This window comes from Adiantum capillus-veneris, chromosome 10, assembly GCF_014529385.1.
Source record: "Adiantum capillus-veneris isolate H3 chromosome 10, ASM1452938v2, whole genome shotgun sequence".
Lineage (NCBI taxonomy): Eukaryota > Viridiplantae > Streptophyta > Polypodiopsida > Polypodiales > Pteridaceae > Adiantum > Adiantum capillus-veneris.
This window is the reverse complement of record NC_140940.1, coordinates 116,429,903-116,441,904: the sequence shown is the minus strand read 5'-3', so window position 1 is coordinate 116,441,904 and position 12,002 is coordinate 116,429,903. Positions and strand designations below refer to the sequence as shown.

Sequence of the window (12,002 nt, the reverse complement as noted above, 5' to 3'; positions counted from 1 at the left end):
TCATTGCAAATGTGAGTGAGCGTTCAACAATTTATTTCTCACGATCCTTATTATGCTTATGAAAAATCTTTACTAACACTCTTCTTTGACATAGTGAATTTATATGGAAGATGACATGACAACAATGAATACAACACCATGCAAGTTCTTATTGTATATGTTTTTGCAATACAGAAAATTAACTTAAGTTAGACATGCTTAGTATATTCGTAAATGAAATCAAAATTAATCGTCAATAATTCATAAGAAAAAGGCAGGAAAATATGCGACGCACATGAGCTGGGTAAATGTGCCTTTGCTACCTCTGCTGAGCTTATATGTGTTCTCACGGAGTCGTCTGGTTACTGTGTAAGGTCCTATCCATCTGTGAAGGAGAGACTCGCTAAGTCCTGGACCACGGACTGGATAGTATAGGCTAACCTTGTCACCTCCCTTGAACTGCACAGAATGACGGCCCTCGTCGTAGGGCTTTTCTGACGCCATTGGGCTCTCTGAAGGTTAAGCTTGAGTGATTGGCGCATAAGAGCTTGGTGAGGGTGATCGCGTTATGCTGTAAATCTGGAGGAAAAATAGGATCCCTACCATATAGTGCTCTTAATGGGTTGATTCGAGTTACTGTTGTATTATAGGCGAAACCGGCGTATGGGAGAATCACATCCCATGTTTGATGTAGAGGGTCGATGTAAGCTGAAAGTGTCTGCTTCATTGTCCTGTTGAGCCTTTCTGTCAGCCCATTTGTCTGAGGGTGATATGGGGATGTGAAGATCTGTTGAATACCGAGGCGCCTGGTTAGCAATTGCATGTGATCTGACAGAATTTTTTTTGGACACCCGTGTCTGATGATGATGTTTGTAGAATCTGCGCAGAGGCGACAGGTATCCTACATTCCAAGGTGGAGTTTTAATTTGCTTTGACATTGTCTCAGTTGATTAGAAATGGTATGTCTCATCTTAGGCCAGTAGTGCCTAATCCTGATCTTGCTGAGGACCTTATGAAATCCCATGTGACCGATATACAAACGTGGCTCTTGACCTGCTTTGACCTAATACAGTAGGTTATCTTGGAGAATGTATTGCTGAGACTTTGAACCTGAAGATTCAAGATTTTGAATTATTTCCTGGATCTTGGGATCAGCTTGTTGAAGTGACGGCATCTTGTTTAGGAAGATAGGATCATCCCAATCTGAAATTTGTGAATGTTGGATGTGAATAGAGCATCTACCAACTGATTCATACTCCCTTTTCTGTATCTAATAGTGAATCTGTACTCCTGTAATGCTAAAACGCATCGTGACAACCTGCCAGGTGGGTGGGTCTTATTGAGAAGGGCTAAGTAGGTTGAAGGTCAGTTTCAACTGTGACCTTGGTCCCATGAAGATAAGGATGAAGTTTGGCAAAGGACCAGACTATAGCTAACAACTCCTTCTCTGTTGTAAAGTAATTTAGTTCAGATTTTGTTAGGGTACGGCTGATTGGACGCCAGTGATTAAGGTGGTCTCGTTGTAACAAAGTGGCTCCAATTTCTACGTTGGAAACATCTGTTTGAAGTAGGAAAGGCTTTTGAAAATCCGGGTGTACTAACTTCGCTGTGTCTTTGATGACTTCTTTGAGCTTCTCATAGCTATCTTGACAGGCTTGATCCCATGTAAATGGAGTATCCTTGATTTAGAAGAGGATGAGTGATCTGAGCTAAGTCTGGGACAAATCGAATAGAAAAATTAACCATGCCTAAAAGCCTTTGTAAGCTTTTAATGTTTGATGGAGCAGGAAATTGTTGAACGGCTAGAATTTTGGCATTGTCAACTCTGATGCCTTCGCCAGAAAGTATGAATCCGAGAAACTTGAGACTAGTCACGCCCCACCTGCATTTCTTGAGCTGCAGCTGCACATTATACTTCTGAATTCTTGTCAATACCTCTGCTAAAATTGTTTTATGCTCCTGCCATGTTGTCGTGTGTATTAAAATGTCGTCCAAGTGGACTATGACCAACCTTTGCTGTACGAGATCTCCAAAAATGAAGTTTGTTGTTCTTTGAAAAGTGCTGCCTGAGCCTGAAAGGCCAAATGGCATGCGTGTAAATTGATAAAGACCGTTTGGGGTGCGGAACGCTTTTTTGTGAGCATCCTTAGGATCTAACAGAAGCTGCCAGTACCTCATCTAGTGCACAAGAAGTTTTGGATTGTGCAATCGTATCTGAATGGTAAAGTTTATTATTGTCTCCAAAGAGAACAGTAATTGGCGTTGCTCGGACTGTAGACATTCCTAGGGTATCAACTAAGGTTTGAGAAATAGAAGAGATGGTGCTACCAGAGTCTAATAGTACCTCATGAGATGTGTTCTTGAGGGAGACTAAGGTAGAACACACCATGTGACTTGAAGTAGTTGCGGCTTGAATTTGTGGGTGGATCCCTTCCATAATCCACTCGCTTAAATGTTTTCCCGGGAGAGTTGCTAATGTGGCAGCCTCAGCTATCTGCACTTGTGCATTATAGACTACCAATTTGTTATAGTCCTAAGGGTTTGTTTTTTTCAGGTTCTACATGTGTGAGAAGGATGATAACTGGTTCCAGTGTCGACGCTTGTAATACGTATCAACATAGATGGTTTTAACCGTGTGTTTTTGCATGGATGCAGGTAACAGCTAGATCCCTCTCCTCTTGTGGAATTGTCGGAAGGACTATCGCAACAGATACTACACCGTATCTTCTTGTATATTTTGTAAAGTCGGACCATATGAAATATGCTGTGCTACTATGAAAGCTTTGATCATATATTAAGGACGAGTATCAATGTTGTACAAGTGTTTAGTTAAGAACATATATAATTGTATAGTGTCAGTTGTCTAATCTCTTGAAGTACTGACAATAGAGGTACATTACTAATCTATATTATTCAATATAGTTAACTTCTATGGTTCATATCTTTTAGGGGATTTTCAATAGAACACACACATACACACACATTTGTATATGTGTGTACATATACATATACATACACATAAATATAAATAAATAAATAAATAAATATATATATCATTCCACTATCACCCATTCTTTGCTTCTCTTTCTTTTTGGTCGAGCTGGTAGCAATAGTGAGAAATCAGGGCAAACAGAAGAAAGTAAGGGCAAACTTGAAATTCTACCGGTTTTTAGGCTGAAATTTGAATTTTTTACATTAAAACTTCTGTAAATTTGTTGGGTTTTCTTAAAGGCAAGCTCAAAATCGAACCGGGATTTTATGATTTTTAGCTGGTTAAAATACGCTGTACCCCGGTTTTTTTCTAACACTCGACGAAATGAGGTATCGAACTTAGCTCTCTGCTTCTGTCTCGATTCTCTCTCTCGGGGGTTTAAGCGAGTAGCAGCAGCAGGGACGGAGTCGCATGTGATGGCAGCAGCGGTGCTCAAGCGGCTGGGCCGCAGAAGCAGTTTGCGCAATGGGTTGCTTCAAGCTCAAGTGGCAGCGGCAACCTCGAACCCTAATTCTCTATTACGCTGTTCTTTACCCTCAAAGGCTTGCAAGGTAGGCCATATCTCTTTCATCTACCTGCGTTTCGGACAGCCTCTCCGAGGTCTACATGAACAGGCATTGGCTGTGTCTGTTGCATCTGACCATCACCATTACTATGAAGATGCCGAGTCACAGGCAGCTGCCTCAGCCATTCAGACCCATCTCCAGAAGCACTCGCAAGCTTACCTGCTAGATGCAGTCGCAGTTGTGGCACATGCGCCCTTCTTTGTGAAGAAGTTGGTGAATCTTGTGAAGCAAAAGAGTCAAGAAAGGGTGGAGCCTGTGAATGAAAATACCAAAGTGAAGACTAAGAAGAGAAAGATGCAGACAATGCCATCTCTGCAGGGTCTTAGCTTTGAGAAGCAGGTGCTTGTGTATTTGAGCTATAACGCAGCAAACATCAATGCCCTTGAGCCTATTCTGGAAAGTGTTGGCATGGAATCCGATCGCCGTGAGACCCTCCTTCAAAAGCTCACAGCAGAGAGTGTCGAAGTGCAATCGTTGCTTTTTGTAATAAGATGGTTAGAGAAGCTGGGGCTTTCAAGAAGCAGAGTAGGGGACATCATTGAGAAAGAAACAGGCGTCCTCTCTTACAAAAGTGATGAGATTGAGGCAGGCTTTGCTATGCTCAAGGATTTATCGCTCCCTGAAAGGGAGATACACAATTTAATTATGAAGTACCCCCTGATTTTGAAAGCGGAGGTTGTTGATAATATAGCCGCACTCAGAGAAGAGCTTAGCGAAATTCCTTCTAGGGATGTAGTACTACGCAAAGCACTCATTTGTATTCCAGGATGTGTTCATAGGTATGAGAAGGGTTGTGCAGATGGAGTTTTGCATTTCCTCAGAGGCTATGGCTTGACAGAGGAGCGGCTTGACCGAATACTGCAGAGGCACTTCCGGCTTCCATTTTTAGATGTGGAGAAGAAGCTCAAAGATAAAGTAAAATTTTTGAAAGATGTGGGTGTACCCCGCCCCGTAATTGGGAAAGTTCTAAGGAGGAGCCCTGGATTTCTGTTTTTCAGTCTTGAAGAAAACTTGAAGCCAAGGTTAGATTACTTCAAGAGTTTGGGGATCAGCGAGGCAGAGTTTGCTACGATGGTTTCAAGGTATCCGAGCATCTTTTCTGCAAGCTTAGACAACAAGGTCAAGCCAGCGGTGGAGGAGCTGAAAACACTTGGCTTGAATGAAGAAGGACTGAAGAAATTGGTGGTATATCGCCCTTCCCTGTTCTCACACAAGTTGGGAGGCGATATTTCTTCGCTTGTCTCAGGCTTGAAAGAAACCGACTATTCGGATCCTCAGAAGGTTACTGCCTTTATGAAGCTTTACACTCGGGGCATTGATCACAAAAAGAAATGTGAGGAATGCTTGATGCGCTATGGGTTATCAGAGTCAGAAGCCAAGCAGGTACTTGATAAGGAACCAGGGATTTTTGGCTACAAGGAGAAGTCTCTTGTTGAAAGATTAGACCATCTCACTCAGACGCTTGGTTTGCCAATCCAAAATGTGCTGTCGGCTCCTTGTTACCTTTCTTTTGGGTTCAAATCGCGCTTCCTCCGACGGCAGCGAGTGCTGGCATACATGAAGTCCAAAGGCTTGCTAACAAGTGGTGTGAGTCTCAAGCATGTATTGTCACCTTCTAATAAACAATTCTATCATCAATATGTGAAGCCGCATGGTTCAGACCGGGACTTGCTGGGGATCTGGTATAAGGAGCGTGAAGGTATGGGAAAAGAGGATGGTCTGAATTTCATCCTGGATTATCCGGTGAAGGCTGAAACAGAGGCCCAGGTAAATGCTTAGGAGGCTGCAATTTTGGTGAAGCAAAGGAAGGGTTGCTGCTTTGAGAGTTCAATAGATCACAATAGATTCAATGGTTAAAATAGATGGACATTCATACAGCAATAGAGGTTTATGGCTTGTGATATGAACTCTTACGGATAATGCCCCTGAAGTTCAGTTTCGAGCATTGACAGAGTCTCTAGACGACAATCTTGTCTAGGGTGTAAATCAAGCATCCAGGATGAGTCATGTCTTATTTTGGGGGTTTGTTCTTGGCACTAGCTTGGTTGTATCGAACGGGCAATCCAAAGGAAAAAGGTGACAACATGTTTTTTTAGTGGACTAGCCTATTTTATTGATCTTTTTGCCTGAAGTCTGTTGCAAAGCTTGGAAGAGGAGCTTGTCTTGTTTCGGTCTTTGAGCTCCATTAACTCTTGTCCCTTCTTGTGAAGATTGAATGACCTGCACAAATAAAGTTTGTCAAGATAGAGTTGGTTTACCCTTGCTTGCACCTGATTTTTTGAAAAAAGGTTACTTCTAGGAAAGTCTGATTTTTTTTTTGACGACTTAGCACCCAGACTGTCATTGCTGGTGGCATTAAACCTTGCAGTGTGATGTAAGTCATTGTGTTGGCACCATCTTTATGTGTCACGTGATAGGGGCTATGTAACGAGGAAGCAGATTTGTGTTAAGCGGCTCCTCATGAGAGCAGTTGATTCCTTTGGTAGATAGATGTGTTTCATTTTTCAGGCAAACAGGGAGCAGGGAAATGTCCAACTGGCTATCTGTCTTACATGTTTGACACATTGACGTGTTTGTCTCACGTCTTATATGATCAGGGTCATAGCTTGATACCTCGTGCGTCATTTGATTAATGTATGCGATGAGTGATTTGTAAAGGTTAAGCACAAAACAAACTGTTCAACTCGGAATTTAAATGTGCCTGCCTGATGTATTTAGTAAGCCCGAAAGACTCTTCTAGTCGGTACTCGTATTGCATGCGCTGGCCCGTGAGGCTGTTTGAGCTTGCAGTGTTTGTAGTTTTTGCGTATGGTGCAGTCTCGCCTTATATGGTGCCTGGCACCTGCCAAGCGGGTGTCAGAGACCATGATGTCAGGACTGGGATGCCTCCTTTGAGCCGACACCCACCTTGAGCATGGTAGTTCTTGTGGACATCTACTGGACGGGAGCTTTTTTTAATTGGGTGAGAATTCCAGAGTACTCGGGCATATCCAGCGAGGTCTAGGAGCGACAAGGGTATGCCGCTCTTGGCCTTGGTCCTTGAGTACATCAGCGTGTGGGGCCACTCTATTGATTCTTTTTACTCTCCCAAGGGAATCTTGCTTCTTGCCACTATTGGCTTGGAGGCTCTTTTCCCCTTGCTAGCTTGCTGGTTCTAGCTCGAAAAAGTAAACAGGAAACAATAAAATTATAAGGAGAGAAGCATTTTTTTTCCTTGAGAATATTTTTTTCTCTTCACTAATAATACAAATGTCCAGAACTTCATATATCAGATGCTCTTATATTCTGTGTTACAAATCAGCCCTAAAAGTGAGATGCATAACACAAGTCAGCCCTTAATGTGGGGTACCTTTCTTTTAATAAGCCAAGGGATTGGATAATTGAAAAACCAAAGGTCACGGACAAATGAAAAGCCAAAGGTCGGGGACAATTGAAAAGCTAAGGGTCAGGGGCATTCAAATGGCTAGGCCATTACCTATATAAAGATTCCTTAGAGAGCATGTAAGCAGAAAGAATGGAGCATTAGTTTTTGGGCAATCTCTCTTTGAGCATTTGTGAAGACGATCAGAGGCTTTGAGCTTTCTTGAAGATGACTAAGGCTTGAGCACTTGTGGAGATCAAGAAGGCCTTGAGCATTGATAACTTTTGCAATATAAAAGAAATGCCCTTCGGGGGCGTTCATCTTGAGGACTAAAGTTTTTAGTGAAGGAATTCCTCCTCCTCTCTCTCTCTCTCTCTCTCTCTCTCTCTCGGAGTTGAAGTTCTACTACTGTGATTCACCGTTTGTTTTTAACGTACAAAAAAGGTTTCACTTTGTGCATTGGCGCTAATGTTATGTGCTATGGGTGGGTTTAGATTGCTCACTGACAGTTGTGCATCCAGCTGGCTCTCTTCTCTCTTGAATTCACACTACATAGATATGCAATTTTTACCGCGTTTGAAATAGCAAGCAACAGGGGTTGCATGGAAACTGGTTGCATCAGGGGGGTTGAGACCGTCCGGAGGAGAGGTCGAACTGAAAACGTTCTGTTTTTCCAAGCGAATCAGGTCCTTCCATGTTTTTCCACATCAATGCAATGCTCCTGTTGCTCATGCTCGGGCGGGCAGTTTGAACTTCTTTAGCTTCGTGTGCATTCCTATAACCTTAAGCCTAGCACTTGGTTATGGTTATGGAAGAGTGCATGCAGTCTACACCTGTCTCTTGTTTAAGTGCTTATGCGTTGTATGCAAAGAACCCCACATATGACAAAGTTAGCTCTTGTGACTTGACTGCAAAGCTACTTATTCTGTGATATAGATCAATTAAGGTGGCTCCATAATTAAATTGATAGTGTTTATCTTCCATCCCTAGAGTCTAAAGGAGGGACAACCAAAAGGGTGAGGGAATGGTATAGAGAGAGAGAGAGAGAGAGAGAGAGAGAGAGTCTTTTCTTCTTTCTCTGTGTGTGTGTGTGCACGCGCCCGCAAATGCTTGCTTTTAGAAAAGGGCGTGGTGCCATGTGAGCCATGGGTTGCAGAAAGGTGTCGTAGGGTTTGCGAAAGCGGAGGCAAGAAGAGCGCTCTCTTTGCTCCCTCCCTTGCGCCAAAGGTTGTTGGAGGAAGGTATGAGGATGTAGGGGCAGAGAATGTGGAGATGGCCAGGTGCAGAGCAAGGCAAATGGGGGGGGTGGGGGGTTTGAGATCTTAATTAAAGTAGAACAAGTATACTAGGTGATTGAGGATAGTATTAACTCGTGGTTATCTCAAGGAAGGTTTGATTGCAAATGTTTTATGATGTAGACGTTTACTAGAAAATATCATACCTATGTTAATGCCTTGTGATGTGGTTGTATGAACATGTGGCATGGCGCTATTATTGGTGATGATGCATTTATGAGATATTTGGAAAAAATGTGTGTCAACTTACAATCGAGCTGCTTGAAACTGAAAAATCTGGTCGAGAGCGAGAGGAAAAGCAAAATTTTCTTCTGGATTTTGAGAAAAATAGTGTGCATTAGCCTCATAAATAAGACCACATTTGAATACTGTTATGGTAAGTGAGCAAGTTTTTAATATAAATGCTAACCGTATACACAAGGCTTCAATTGGGTTTTCCTTTTCTCTTGCAAGTTCAAGCAATGGAACGAAAAACCTTCAACATTGTTTTTATTATACACATTAAAATTGCTAATTGAGATCCTTTTGTTTAGCTTGCTCATATAGTGATGAGAGGAGAATGGTCTAGGTTTTGAGCTTTTGCAGGCGATGGACTCTTGAATGTACGGAGGGTTCGTGCATAGGTTGTGGTTGAGGTTCTTAATGCTTGGTTTGGGTGGAGGTGGATTGCTTGGGTTGCTTGCGTAGTTTTGTGCTTGATCTTGTGCATAAGGGGCTCGGTTTGTTTGTGGTTGACGGGCTTCTCCTTTCCCCTATTGCTAGGCCGGTTCCTCTATCGAAGCATCTGCCACCACCCAGTGCCTTGCATCCCTTGATAAGCACGTTTTTTTTCATTAGCCTTGCTGTCCTCTCACTTGCATCAAGTCGGCCACCTCCTTGACAAACTCATGATTCATATCGCATGTCTTATTGCATCCTTATTTTCTTTGCTATTAATCGTTTTATTAATCAACGCTAAGCTTTGCTTCTTCTCCCTCCACATCTTATCCTTTAACAATGATTAATAGCTTTGGTTTATCAACTCTTTCTTGCAAGTATCTTTTGTCTTAAGCTTCTGCCCCATTGACCAAGTCTCGCTTTCTCGTCCTTTTGTCACCACTCCCCCGTGTCGCAAAGGTTTTCACCTGCTATATCTGTATCATCATACCTTTGCAAGAAAATATCAGTGCCTCCAAAAAACAGAGCATTTGTTGTTGTCCCTTTTAGATATCTCAGTATCTACTTCACAGCTTGCCAGTGCTCTTTACCTCCTGGATTGTCCATGAATCTACTCACAACTCCCACTGCATATGCAATGTCTGGCCTTGTCCAAACCATAGCATACATTAGAGACCGCTGTAGCGTATAGAACTTTAGACATATAGGATATCTCCTCTTGTGTCTTTGGGCATACATCCTTGGTTAGTTTAAAGTGATTAGCCAAAGGTGTAGAAACCGATTTTGCATCTTGCATTGCAAACCTTTCTAGTACCTTCTTGATGTAGTCCTCTTGAGATAGCTTTATTGTTTTCTTCGTCCCGTTCATTAATATCTTCATACCGAGTATCCGCTTTTGCAACACCTAAATCTGTCATTGAAAAAGATTTAGATATCTCTTCTTTTAGGTCTTTGATACCCTGCATGTTAGCACTTGCAATCAACATGTCATCAACATATAACATTAAGATGACAAACTTCCCATCTCCCAAATTCTTTGTATAGACGTAGTGATTTGAGTTGCATCTTCTGAACTCATGATCCAACATCCATCGATTGAACTTCAAGTACCACTGTCTTGATGCTTGCTTTAGACCATACAAACTCTCCTTTAATCTGCAAACCATTTTCTTCTTTCCCTTTACTTCATACCCCTTCCGTTGAAGCATGTAAATTTCCTCCTCCAAGTCACCATGAGAGAATGCCGTATTTACATCTATTTGCTCAATATTTAAGTCATGAGCAGCCACAAAGCTTAAGATAAGCCTAATTGAGTTCATTTTTACAACATGAGTGTCATTAAATATCTAATATCTAACCAACCCAAATGATTTTCTCATATTAAATTGATCATTTAATATGGGATAATAAACAGGAACAAAGGAAGAAAAGGACAAGAAAGAGGTCACTCCCTTCTCCTTCTTCTTCACCTTCCTCCTCTATCGATGAAAGCTATGGCTATTCTCCTAGAGAATATAAGAGGGGAGGGCATCGCAAATCTTACCCTGCATGACGAAGGTCACAAAAGCTCAAGAAGTTCAAAGAGGGAGGAAAGAGTATCTCTTTTCTCACCTATGATGGCACCTTTGGTGCTACCGACAAAGTATTGGCCTTCATCCAACAATTTGATGTGGCCTTTGGAGACGAGGGCTTCATGGAGTCCTTCAAGCTACACCATGCAACTATGCACTTCCAAAATGAGCTCGTCAATGGTGGGCTAACCTTCGTGGCAACGACGAAGCCCCAAAGACATGGAAAACTCTACGAGTTTCCATCATGAAGCAATTCCTTGCAAGTGATGAAAATGACAAAGTGCTTACCAAATGGTGAAGTTTAAAGCTTCTCTCTCATGAGTCTATCCACAATTTTGTGGACAAGTTTTGGGAATTACATCTCAAGACTACTATCTTTCAAAAGATAGACTTTGCCGTGCAAAAGAAACAATTATGTGCGGGATTACCCAAAGAGATGGCCTAGTATGTCAACTCTCAACGACTAGTTCTATCACCGAAATAATCCACCACACCATGGTTGCTTCGCGCATCAATTCCAACAAGGGGCTAGACGGAATGTCAAGCTCATGGAAAATAAAGACAAAAGTGATGTCAAGAGGAAAACCAATGCCCAAAATTCTTACCAAGGCCATTCCAACAACAACAAAAACAATCGGTCCAAGGAGAAGGGAGTTTACAAAGGTAAATATAAACTCTCTCCTAAAGAGCTAGAAGCTTTTTGTAAGGACCACAATTTTTTTAAAGTGTGGGGAGCAAGGCCATGGTTATCGTCCTTGCCCCAAGAGAATTGCCCGCAGTGAGAATTCTAGAGCCTCTATGTTTGAAGCTCCAAAAGAGGATGCTCCTTGTCGAGGATTTCTCCTTTCCTATGCTTGGGGAAAGATACAAGAGCATGATGCCTTTTTTTTGTTTGACCTTGGTTCAACTCACAACTTCATATCCATGGAGTTGACCACCAAGCTAGGCATACAAGCCCACAAGATGGGAGATGCATTGAAAGCCAATGGAGCTATCAAGGGACATGACGTCTCAGTTACTTATTTCATTGAAAATTTAAGGCTTCATGTCCAAAGCTATGTGGACAAAAAGGATTTCTTCATCTCCCCTCTCAAACATGAGAATGCTATCGTTGGGGCACCATGGTTTAACAGCATGGCTTCCAACATGAATTTTCTTGAAAGGAGAATCTACTTCACCTATAGGGAAAAGAGCATGTACATACATGTTCATGAGCTGGGGAACGCCATATCCCTGCAATAAAGGGAATAAAGAGGAATTAGAGTTGTCTAATTTCCTAAATGGATTCCAAGATGTTTTCTTTGATGAAATTCCTACTGAGCTACCTCTAAAATGAGGGATGATGACCATGCCATTAAGCTCCTACCAAAAGGCTCACCGCCTAACAAGCCTCCTTATCGAGTTTCACAAGCTCAACAAGAGGAGATCATGAGGCAAGTGCATGAATTGGTGGAAAAAGGGATGGTGAGGTCTAGCTCCTCTCATTTTGTTCACCATTGCTTTTACTGCAAAAGAAAGACGACACATATCACATGTGTGTCGACTATAGAGCACTAAATAAGATTACTATCAAAAATAGAT

At 42.1% G+C, this 12,002-nt stretch overlaps 1 protein-coding gene across 2 annotated transcripts; it reads left to right on the top strand.

Annotated features, from left to right (window-relative positions):
* Positions 1–304: 304 nt before the first annotated feature.
* On the top strand, positions 305–5,783 carry LOC147449501 (uncharacterized). Of its 2 annotated transcripts, none has more exons than XM_086521935.1 (2): positions 305–875; positions 2,635–5,783. In XM_086521935.1, the coding sequence occupies exon 2, from the start codon at positions 3,238–3,240 to the stop codon at positions 5,314–5,316; it is 2,079 nt and encodes a 692-aa protein (XP_086378061.1). In that variant the 5' UTR covers positions 305–875; positions 2,635–3,237; the 3' UTR covers positions 5,317–5,783. The 2 variants fall into 2 exon arrangements, with proteins under 2 accessions (XP_086378061.1, XP_086378060.1); XM_086521934.1 differs by having other exon boundaries at positions 305–892.
* Positions 5,784–12,002: the final 6,219 nt, after the last annotated feature.

What these genes read in the sequence shown, in the direction of transcription:
- LOC147449501 (XM_086521935.1), top strand. Translation starts at nt 3,238, where the DNA reads ATGATTTTTAGCTGGTTAAAATACGCTGTACCCCGGTTTTTTTCTAAC.